This window comes from Capricornis sumatraensis, chromosome 11 (assembly GCF_032405125.1).
Source record: "Capricornis sumatraensis isolate serow.1 chromosome 11, serow.2, whole genome shotgun sequence".
NCBI lineage: Eukaryota > Metazoa > Chordata > Mammalia > Artiodactyla > Bovidae > Capricornis > Capricornis sumatraensis.
The window spans coordinates 54,578,873-54,590,836 of NC_091079.1; the positions used below are offsets into that span (position 1 = coordinate 54,578,873).

The window sequence follows — 11,964 nt, forward strand, 5'->3', positions numbered from 1 at the left end:
GTTGCCATTTTCTTCTCTAGGGGATCTGCCTAACCCAGAGACAGAACCCAGGTCTCCTGCACTGGCAGGTGGATTCTTTACCACTGAGCCACCTGAGAAGCCTGAATGGTGAGTAGTTAATACAAAGATGCAAGCACTCTGATCAGCCTCAGGTACATAAACAGAAGTGCCCAATGAAAAGAGAATAGCCAGGTGCCCAGGTACAAAGGTGGTGCCCATAAGTTAGATGCTTGGCAATGAGAAGTCAGTTATGAACTTTCCTGGTTTTTGTCTTTCCAGACATTAGAAAAACAACTTTCTTGGTTATTTTTTTCAAAAGTATTAGCCAGGCTATTTACCTACTACCTATTAAAATAGGGTGTGTTCCATTTAGTTCTTTTTATAGAGAGGAGATGTCTTTCTTATTTATTTTTGACTTATGAAGCTTTTATTGCCAGAGGGAAAAAAGCTGTGCCTCTAAAAAACATCTCCACTGTAAATTATAATGATCATTGTCACTATCTGTTGAAGGAGATATCAGACTGAAATAAAGTTGTGACTTGAAGCTCAGTGCAAAAGAAAATGCCCCAAATCAATTCTTCATCCACAACCAAGAGAAACACCTAAATGTTTCAAAATTACAGTGCTGAAAGTATTTCATGTAGAATATTCATCTTAGGAAAAGCCTGTGAAAGGGGATTTTTGTTCTCTTTGACTGAGTCAGTCTCACTAATAATAATGCTTTGGTCCCTCAAAAAGCCCCCGGAAAAGTATTTTTCAATTTACTCATTTGATTTGTTATTCAGTACTTTTTACATTTCTTAACTTTTTTTTCCTTCAACTTTTCTCTCACAGCAGTATAATCAAATCGAAATAACCCTAAGGACAAACTTACTTCTCTTTTTTTAATTTGCTGATTTCCCCAGTCCCAATTCCTGTTTATCCAGCCCAAATCCCTAAAAGAAACTGATGAAGGGAAAAAAGAAGGAAGGCTTTGGGATGTCTTTCTACCCCTTAGAGCACATAGTAATCACCATATTCACTGGAGATCAAGAAAGCACAGTTCAAGGTACTTCAGGCCTCTCCCAGCAGTAACCCTTGCCCAGAAGTTTGAGCAATTTATACTGATTCATCTGGACTTACTAGAAATTGGCCTCTCTTCTTTTTTTAACTACATAATTGTTGACATAGAACTTCTTACTGAAACCATGGAGCAAAAAATTCTCGAGAAAGTTCTTCTCTTCTCTATAAATTATTAGGTTATCAAGTGCAATAAAAAATGAGCTTGCAGAGAACAACACTCTGGATATGTGAATCCGTGAAAGCACCCCCTTATTGGGGGTGGGGGGCAGAGGAGGAGCAGAAAATCTGTGGGTTTGTCCCGGAAGTGTCCTGAAAGGATATAATCATGGTAACACACATTTTAAATATTTTATTTATGAAAATGTGCCCTAATATATTTCCTTGGTTTTTCAGTTATTTTTTCCTGCTTATATTCACTGCAAGTAGTCTTTTTCTTTTCTGTTTCTACTCTGGTGGGGGGTACTTTTCTCTCACTGTTTTAATCCAGGCATCTCAAAACAGGACCCAGTCTTAAAGACTGGATTCCTGAAATGTCCCACCTGTTCAAAGTGGTACCACCTGTTTAAAGTGCCCCCCCCACCCTTAAAATGTTCCCTTTTGCCAAAGCCTCCCCTTCTGTTTCCTTCAGTCATCAATAAGCCTTTAGGACACGGCTCACTGCCTTAGAAAGGATGCTTAAATACTGCTGTCACTTTTATTCCTGATGACCATCTTCTGAGGCAGCCACTGTTACTACCCCATTTGGTAGATGGGGAAAGTGAGGCTGAGGGGAGTTGCACAGTCACCAGTCTGTGGGGGGTGTGGTAGAGCTTGGATCCCCAAGGTAGCTTCTGCAGACTTTCAGGTTCACATTATAAGATAGGACACTGCCTCCTTTCCTTTATAAGGACCTCATTTGCTGGCAGCTTTGTAAAAGACCTTGACTCAGAGCTGGCTTCCAGCAGACACCCGACTCCCAAGAAGCTGGGTCCCCAAAACTGGCCTAAGTGGGGTTCCTTGGTGGCTCAGATGGTAAAGAATCTGCTTCCAATGCAGGAGACCTGGGTTCAATTCCTGGGTCAGGAAGGTTCCCTGGAGAAGGGAATGGCAGCTCACTTCAGTATTCTTGCCTGGAGAATCCCATGGTTAGAGGAGCCTGGCAGGCTACAGTCCTTGGGGTCACAAAGAGTCAGACACAACTGAGCAACTAACACACACACTAAGTGCCTTTAACCACTATGATAAGGTTTCCTGTCACTAGTTACTCCCAAGTACTCCTTTAATCAGAGATCCTTGATGCCACAGAAAGCTCCTGCCAACTTCTGCCACTGAAGACTGGACTGCTGGATCCCCACCAGGGTATGAACAAAAGCCCAAGAAAATCCTGCCAGAAACCAGTTCTCCAGAGTTTGGGTTCGATTTAGTGCAACATAGGAAACCATGCTCCCTCACTTCCCTCTCACCTCCTAAACTCCAGCTATATTTCTTCTCTCTGGTAAGTGAACTGCCTTTCGATTTCATAAAATAATGGACATACCCCAAATTGGGCATTTGTTTAGTTTCATCCTCCACACTTCTCTAAACTTTTAAAGGTCCTACAAAGAGAATGCTCCTCTGTAAAAAGACCTGCATTTAAAAACCCTGTGATGGGTTTCCCCAGTTATTACTTCCTGTGAAAATTGCGGGTGGCTGGATCAAAAGTCTATATAAACATTATTCAAAAAACCCAAAAACTCTCCTGAAATACAAATCAGTGCCAGTTAGACCCAAGACTCACCCCTACTCTGGATGTGTTGGCTGTAGGGGGTTCTTGAACTACTTGCAATTGTTAGCACTGTAGTGTCTTTTAGGCTGGAGAAATTCTCGTGTGTGTGTGTGTGTGTGTGTGCGCGCGCGCGCGCGCAAGAAAGAAGTACACCTATATTGCTTTGAAGAGTGTATACCTTTCTTTCCACGTGGCCCTGACCTCAAAAGACTAAGGGCCTTACAAGCCTCTAGTCTCTGGCTTCCAAGAACCCTTGCTTTAGGAAGAGGAATCAGAATCAGAGAAAAGAAGGAGAGTTACACTTAAAATTGCAGCGATCCAAACCTGATCAACTCCTCCGCCTCCAACAATGACCCAATTCCCACACAGAGCCAAAGGGCAGCTCCAAGTTAATTCCCAGACCAAACTCGGGCAAAAAGACCACGTTTTGACGCCCCAGGGCACTCGGTTTTCACAATGCGTTTTATTATTCATAAAAAAATAAATTTATTTACATTTGCTAATTATTGTGGTAGCGCTGCCTGGGGCGGCTGCACGTTCCGCCGCTTCAGGGTCTAGTACGGAACAGCCTCCGCGCCCCACCCCGCCGGGAGGAAGAATGGGGACGCCAGGAGGTGGAGTCGGAGGCGGGTGCCACCCGAGGGGGAAGCCAGGTGGGGACAGTCGGGAGGGGGGGGGGGAGGAGGCCTGCAAGTAGGTGTGGGAGGAGGGAGCAGAGGGAGGTACCCAAGCAGACGCGAGCCAGGTCGGTGGGGAGAGGCGGATGGGAGGCTCAAGCCTTAGAAGGGGAAGGGGCAGACCTAAGCCTGGTTAAGGGGAGATGCTCGCCTCGGAGGTCGGAGGGGCGTCACTGGCCCCCGGAAGCGCGACCGGAGGGAGCGCTCCGGGCAGACCCGATCGGGTGGGTCTCTGCGAGCGCTCTTCCACCTCTCCCCGAACCGGCAGGGCATCGTGCGTCCGGCCCAGAGGGCGCAGCCCTGTGGGAAACAATTCTGGCCCAGGTGTACCGCGCTCCTCTCTTTGCAATTTGAAAACACACCCCGATGTAGGGTCTGGCGTGAAGACTTCGGTCTTTGAGGCCGGTTGTCCAGAGCGCGTTCTGACCATGGTCTAACTGTGAGAGGCCTGGGCAGTGCAAAGTCGTGCCATCACACGGTAGATCTGGCTCAGTTTGGAAACTAACCCCTAGGCGGCTGCGCGCTGGGCTCTGACTGCACCGCGGGGGTAGTCTATACAGCTAAAGCCCGAGGCTTGATCTGGGTCCGCGTGTAGTGTCGTCGCCCAGACCCGTGGGAACAGAGCCGTCTGCGCCCTGCGATGCCAGGCGCACAGCCGACACCCGGGAACTGCCCACCCCCACCCCAACACCCCCACCTCCCCCCCCCCGCCAACGCCCACCACCTGTCCAGTTCATGGTCCTGGGCTGGGGGAGTCTAGGAGAATCCAATGGAACGTTCTTCCCATTCTCGGGGCGTCTCACACTGTCTCCCACCTCTCCCTCGTCCCCAAACCCGTGTGCTCAACCAATAATCACAAGTGAGTGCGAGTTCGATCTAAGCGGTGGTCCCACATAATCTGTTGGCCGCGGAGACTTCTTTGGTGTCAGAGTCGGGTCGTCCCGAGACCACAAATGGCCACGTCTGTAAAACCAGAAAGAGCATCAGATACCGGAGAAACGATCGTTTCAAACCGAAACCGCTCTCCAAACGGAACCCCGGGATATCCCTGGCTTTGTGTAGCTCCGATTTTATCAGTATTCTGGGAATTTTTCGCGTCTTCTCTCTAAACCAAGATGTTAATTTTACTGGATTTTGATCACGTAAGACGGGAGTTTTCCGTTCCTGCTGTCTTCACGGTGATTCCGCGAAATTTGCATGAATTTGGGATTTTGTGGCTTAGTCCCCTTCCCCCAAAACACACACACACACACACACACACACACACACACACACACACACCCACCCATCAGCCACTCACTCCAAGAAGGAACTGGGATATGATCTTTCTCAAGCCGGGAGAGTTGGCAGGTCGGAGAGGGACTTTCCAGACAAATCCCGTTTGGGGAAACCTCTGCTATTTAAGAATTGAAAAAACCCAAAGGCTTTTAAAAAGGTCTCGGTCTTCCCTCCCTCCTTTCAGAAAGTAGGGCTGGTTGATTTAAACCTGTCAGACTCTTATCTGGAAAAAGTTAGGAAGGGAGATTTTTCGTTCTATCTGCAAAGGGACAGCGGACTCCAGTGGAACCTAGATTTACCCCGGAAGCAGGATATTAGCCATGGTGATAGTAACTATCAACCGGCAAAAGCGTCACGTACAATGATCAGACTGATGCAAACACAGAAGGGTGGATGGTTCTCTTCCAGGAAAACGACTGGCTCCTCCCGTAATTTGGGAGAAACCAAACTGGCCTCCTCACCACCCCTACCAGACCTCCCTCCGCCCCACTTCGGGTTCTTCCCAGCGGCCAGACTCTGCCGGGCGCCGGGAAGCGCGCTGGGCATCACTCGACCGCCCCGGCCCGGGCCTCGCGCGCGGCGCCTACCAGGTTCACCGGGTGCACGTAGCCGTTCTCGTAGCGGTCCTCCTGCAGCAGCTGCCGCAGGTGCGCGATGTAACTGGAAGCCAGCCGGAGCGTGTCCAGCTTCGAAAGCTTGGTGTCGGGGGGCACCCAGGGCAGGCTGGTCTTGAGTCTGGAGAAGGCTTTGCTCAGCACGCGCATCCGGGCGCGCTCTCGGGCGTTGGCCGCGTTCCTCTGCGACTGCTTGCACTCGGCCGCCGAACCCTTGGGCGGGAGGGGCTTCTTGCCGCCGCCGCCCCCAGCCACCCGGGGCCGCTTCCTCTTGCAGCCTCCCGCGCCGCCCGCCGCGCCCAGCGCACAGCGCTCCTCCTCGCCGTCGGGGTCATCCTCCTCCGCAGACGAGTTGTCGCTGGGCGACACGTAGCTGCGATCGGCGCCGCGGAGGGACGGCCTCTTGGAGACGGGGACCGGGTACCCTCGCTGCAGACCCCTCAGTTCCATCTCCTCGGGGTCGCTCACCGAGCCGGTGGACATCGTTGCGTCCCCCGCGCCCAGCTTTCCTCCCCCAGGCCAGTCTCGCGGCCTCTGCCTTCCGCTCCCTCGCGGAGGCGGGGGCCAGGCTGAACTCCGCAGGCAATGAGAGATCTGGGTCGTGAACCGCGGAGCCCCGAGACTGATCCGAGAGAGCGTGGCCGAGCAGTCGGCGCCTGGGCCCAGGCTCGGCACTCACTACCGCGCACGCCGCGTTTTGACCGGACTATTTATTCTGTACTCCTCGGAACAAACCACCCCGGGCAAAGAAGAGGGGGTGGGAAAGGGGGGCAAGAGGTGGGGCGGGGGCGTGGAAGGGGTGGGGACCGCTTTTCAGAGTGCCGAGAATCTGCCGGTGGGGGCGGGGAAGGGGAAGTCTCTTGAACTGGGATCTGGACCCCTGGCCTCGAGGGACCCATCACTGCGAGATGAGTGCTCCTGGGTGAGTGAAGGAGGGGACCTTGTTCGTACCCAGGTACCCACTTCCACCCCCTACTGATCTTAACGGAGGCGAAGATTGCCGGACACTTGGAAACCAGGATCGTGACCTCTGAGTCCTTCCCCTCTTGTCAGCCGAAATGTGTTTTCCAAGTTCATCACTCATAATGTATGACTGCCTATTCAAGCCCGGCCCGACAAAAGCGTAAAAGCTAAACAAGCAACACTGAACAATGGGCGAATTACCTCTCATTTTCCTCCCCTCTTTTCCTTAAACGTCGTCGTTTGATTTACAAAGCACTTTCATCTACAGTGGTTCGTTTCATTTTCCAACATCTGTGACTTAAAATGTTATTATCTCCACTTTGCAGAACTTGAAGCTAAGCCGCAGAGATGGATGTTAAGTAAAGGACCCCATATCGACAGGCTGGTAAGCAGAATATGGACTCCAGATCCGTGTGTAGAATCCCAGGCCCCTCGGTATTTCTGTCGCACAGCACAGGATGCTCTGCGTGCTGTTTTCTGCTATCTGGGGAGTTCCACGCGTTAATTCTGTTTTCAACACCAGAGTGCGGTTAGATAGAGGGTCCTGCCCGCGCTCTGAGTTACAGTCTAGGGAATCGATGACCGTTTTCGATGGTGTGTTGAAGAGCATGCTCCTGGATTCAGCATGCAAAGTCAGCACAACCATCCAAAGCAAAACAAAACAAACAAGAAACCACGATAAAACAGAACCCAGAAGTATGCCCCTCAAAGGAGACAAAGCATAACTGCGGTCTCCTTGTTTCCTAACTGGGAGAGCCTTGGCAATACGTGGTCTGGGGCTGTGTGCTTCATTTTAGGAGTGGACATCAATGGCCAGCTGTTGAGTGCCTGCTGTGTTTCAGGCACTGGATTAGGCGTTCGGTGCACCCCTTGAATAATTAAAACTAAAACAACAGCAAAATAATTAAAATTCTGTGAGTGGGTTTGGGTTGGCCATGCCATTCTGCACTGAGGAAACTGAGTCGTCACACCCGAATTAGGTATTTACCTGTCCTTTCCCTACGAGCCTACAGGCAAGCTGAGAGAAGCTTAAGGAGACAGATGGGCAGTCGACTGGGACGGTGCGGGCAGAAGCCGCAGGCCAGCCTCGCCCCGCCCACTCCCCCAGCAGAACAAATGCGCCGGGCTTGGTGCCTGAAGTGCCGCAACAGGTGGCTGGCCAGGGCTGACTTCATCACTCAGGCATCATCGTTCCACCTTCGTCTCTCAGGCCAGGCCTCCCTGTGGGGATGTTTTGCCAAACTCCTCCCGCTCGCCCCCGTTTGCAGAGGTTTTCTCCCGATATATTTTGCCATTTTGGGGAGGGGGTGGTGGTGGCGGGGGCTGGGAAGCGAGACCTGGGGGAGGGTCTCCTCTGAGGTCAGTTGAGTAAAACGCTCGCTCTCAGTTCTCTCGGTGCTGGGAAAACTCAGGGAGTACTTGACAGAGCTAGAAATCTTTCCTGGACCGCTGCTTGAACTTGAACTTGACTCTAGGTGCCGGGAGAAGGAGGGGAGGGAGGGGCGGTTGGGGGAAGGAGAGAGAAGGGAGGGTGGCAGGGAAAGGGGAGCAAAAAGATGTAAAGGGAAGATCTCAGGCCGCTTTTTGCACCGCCTATTGATGACCTGAAGCTATCAGTATAAATACAGAGCCTCATACATTAGAGGCAGGCATATAGGTTTTAAAAAACGGGATTGTTTATACAGGTGCAGAACAAAGTCTTTCTTTGGAAAAGATTAATGGCAGGGAGACCGCTAGATTTTCTCTAAACAGTTACAAAAACTGTACCCAGCCTCAACGCCAAGCAGGTCACGGCCAGTTTCTTTTTCTTGAAGGAACTGCCTGACCCCAACGATTCATGTTGTTGTTGTTGTTTTTAAAACTAGCTCTTTCCTGTTTTTTTCTTTCCCCTTCCTTCCTACTCTCTTTTCTTTCTTCCTTCCCATCCTTCTTTTCCCCTTCCTCCCTCTGATCTCTTTCAAGAAATATAGCCATTTCCTCTATTTTCCCATTATTTTGTTTTCACTTTCCCTTTCCCTCCATTTCTTTTTATTATATTTTTATTTCATTCTTTTTTTATTCAAGTTGCAGACTCCTAATGAAGATTAAGAAATGTATCTTCATATACATTGCATGTTAGTATATAACTGCAGTTTGCTTTAACAGGTTTGTAATGACATCTGTTATTACACTTTCAAAATGCTTTTTTACTTTTCCTTCTCTCTCAGTGATTACAAAAACCTCATAAGCTGAACAGTGCTAATATAATATGTTTTGAAAAACCAGCTGTTTTAATTGTTTCGGCAAGTCCCCATACACTGCAAATAAAAAATGAAAACTTTACTTTTGTATTTTAAAAGCAAGCACACTGAAAACAATTCCTATTTGCCCATGCTAATAACCTTTGAGATCTGTAACACAAATATACAGGTTTCTATGGTGTATATATTGATGATTTTGAAATTCTTTTAAGATGTTCTTTTTAAGTATGCAGTGGGAGGTGGGTTAAAGTTACATTATCAAACAAACATTAAATACATTTAATAATGGTTAAGACATTAATAATCCCAGCTCTCCTGCTTATTAACTGTATGACCTTTTGCAATTTTTTTTTTCAAGGCCCAGATTACTGATATATAATATGAAATATCTATCTTGTTGTGAGGAAGGGGGAGTCTGTGAGTAATGGCCCGGGCCACAGCCTGATGCATGAGAAAAAAAATCAATAAATGCTAGTTATTTTTATTACTATGAATTGTTTGATGCCCAACATCACACATCTAGTAAGTGTCAGGGTCCAGAACTGACCCAGGGTTTGTAAGCGAGGGCTTGTTCTGGGTTTCAGGCAGCACCAGAGGTTTCTTCTCTTTAACTGCAGGCTTCTGTGGTTCAAGAGCATGGTCCTATTAACTGACGTTTCCCCCAGGCCTCAGAAAAGACCTCACTGAGAGAAACTGATGGGGCTACATTAGAAACTTTCTTTCCCCAAGTTTTCTCCCCATAAAGCCACAGAAATTCTCCCAGCCCCCCTTCCCCTATTTGAAAGCTGCTAAATAAATAAATATAAATAAAACTCCTAAATCAGTTACTGAAAGGTTAAATGAAATTGTGGGAAAGTAACACACTAAGTGTAACACTTAGTGCTTAATTTGCTGAAATATGAAATTCACAGACTCTGGTTTTCTAAAAAAGAGAGAATGAGGTCACAGACCACAGGAAAGGCCATTTAATGCCACACACCCACCCCTTCCAACCCGGAAGTAGGTACCAAGGCCATTTAATGCCACATCACTCCAAAGTAAGTGCTGGGGGAAGAAGTTTGAGGTTGTACAGATCAAATGGTTTAGAGTTTAGGGAGAGTAGGGACTGTGTCTATACTCTTGGACACCAAGTCAAAGCATGTACAAAGTAGGTGCTTAAGAAATGGTTGTTGTGGGAATGCATTTCCCATATGACTTTCCTGCTGGTGTCTCCCCAGATACTCTTGATGTTCTGGGTTGTCCAGTTGGCTGAACAAATTGCCTGTTCCTTTGATCTAGAAAAACAAGAGTCTAGACCAGCACTGGCTAATATCACTGATGTCACCAGACACACGAGGCAACTGAGCACTTGGAATGTGGCTAGTCATGTCCAGTATTGTAAAATACACACTGGATATTGAAGATAATGTGAAGAAAAGATGTAAAATACCTAATATTTTAAAAAATATACATCAAACAATGATAATGTTTTGATATATTGGGTTAAAGGAAGTATATTATTAAAAATAATTTTCCATGGCTTTGTATTTTTATAATGTGGCTACTAGATATTGGGATTTACAGATGTGGCTCGCATTATATTTCTGTTGGATAATTCGGGGATTAACGATGCAATTGTGCATAGAGTGTCTAGTGTTTGCTGTGGCAGGTGTTGGTGAGCCCGACTCCCGCCCACTCGGAAGGCACATTCTCGTGGGAAAAAGCACCATAATGCGGGAAGCACACATTAGAGCACGTCTGCTCTCACTAACTCCTGTCATCTCGCCTGCACCTCTCCACGTGTACCCTACCCCATCTAATAGGTCCAACCCCAGAACACGGGGAGAAACGCTTCCGGTGGGTTTGGGCTTCCGGTGGGTTTGAATTTCCGCAGCACTTCTCACGGGGAAAAGTTACACGGAGGCGTCTGTTCCCCAGGTAGTTTGGGCCACCCCACAGACAGCGGATGCCAGGGCTCCGGATGCCCAGTTCCTTGGTCTTTTCAGAGCATCCCCGGATACAAAGTATGACGTCCACGCATGAGAGGCTCCGGGTCTGGCAGTGTGCAGGTCACGTGGAGTACAGGTCGTGTGGTATAGGGTTACACGGTGGGATGGGACAGTCACGTCGGGAGCATAGTGTCGCCATGTTTCTTTGTCTCTCGAAGCCGAGGAGCTGATTGGGTGCATCCAGGGTGTCCCCACGCTCCCTGACCCGGAAGGAAAGGAACGCTCCTCACTTGGACCCTGACGGCCATGTGGTCAGGTGCCTGTGGGAACTGTGGGGCGTGAGAGATGAGTCTTCTGTTGTCCCGAAGGCAATCGGTCCTCTGCCAGTTATTTATCCAAGATTTGCTGCTAGAAATAGAATTATTCTATTTCTTTGAAATAGAATTTTTAAAAAGCGATACGTGTGGGCGCTAACCAAGGTTTCTACAAACTTTCTAGGTTAGGACTAGAAAGCTACGGGACTCCTACAGATGGACTTTCCAGATGGCTTTGCTGTAAAGAATCTGCCTGCCAAACAGGAGAGGCAGGTTCCATCCCTGGGTTGAGAAGTTGTCCCCTGAAGGAGAGAATGGCAACCCACTCTAGTATTCTTGCCTGGATAATCCCATGGACAGAGGAGTCTGGTGGGCTACAGGCCATGGGGTTGCGGAGAGTAGGACAGGACTTGGCTACTGAACAACAGCAACAGATTCCTGCAAACGACTTTGAATTCTCCATTAGCAGAGTTAAGCAGCCAGCCCAGCTCTCAGGAGGAAACACACGGTGATGGCTTGGCCTCTGGAGGTTTGTCTGTAGACTCTCTGGACTTCGCTTACTTAGAGGATCCTAAAGGACAAGTTGGTCTGGGCTGTGATTCATGGGTCTGACAGAAGTCTTATTTTTTAAAAACCGTTTGGGACAGCCTTCCATTCTCAGGCAGAAGCTGAGTCTCTGTCTAAGAAGTTTTTCTTTTACTGTTGATTTTTATTGGCAATACTTTGAAAGTGTGACAATACTACATTTCCAAAACATTGCTCCAAGCCTTGGATTTAACGGTGGAGTTAACCTAAGAAAAGATGACATCCTGCCATGTGGCACATACTGGAAAGAGGTCCCTCTGCTGTGGACATTAGGAGATCTCTGCCTATCACCTCAGTGGCCTTGGGACACTTGCTGGCTGCCTTGGAGCTCTTTCTCTGTGTATAGCCCAGCAACCAGGTGGCGGTGAGGGGAGCTGCAAACCCATGTGTAAGCTTCCCTGGAAAGTGCAGAACATTGTAAGGTCAGTTATTACATTGCTGTCTTCATTCTCTCTCCTAGGGACTCATCTTTGTCCTACCCCCTTCTCTCAATTGTGAGCCCTGCTCGGTGTCACCCTCATGTTATCAGCCATCTACCCTCTACCCCCTTCCCCTCAGC

General features: G+C 48.6%; 1 protein-coding gene across 1 annotated transcript; it reads right to left on the minus strand.

Moving 5' to 3' along the window:
• Nucleotides 1–4,359: 4,359 nt before the first annotated feature.
• On the minus strand, nucleotides 4,360–5,858 carry MSC (musculin). The gene is made up of 2 exons (XM_068984148.1): nucleotides 5,349–5,858; nucleotides 4,360–4,446 (listed from the first exon to the last, which is right to left on the minus strand). Exons 1-2 carry the CDS (start codon nucleotides 5,856–5,858, stop codon nucleotides 4,360–4,362), a joined length of 597 nt encoding a protein of 198 aa, XP_068840249.1.
• Nucleotides 5,859–11,964: the final 6,106 nt, after the last annotated feature.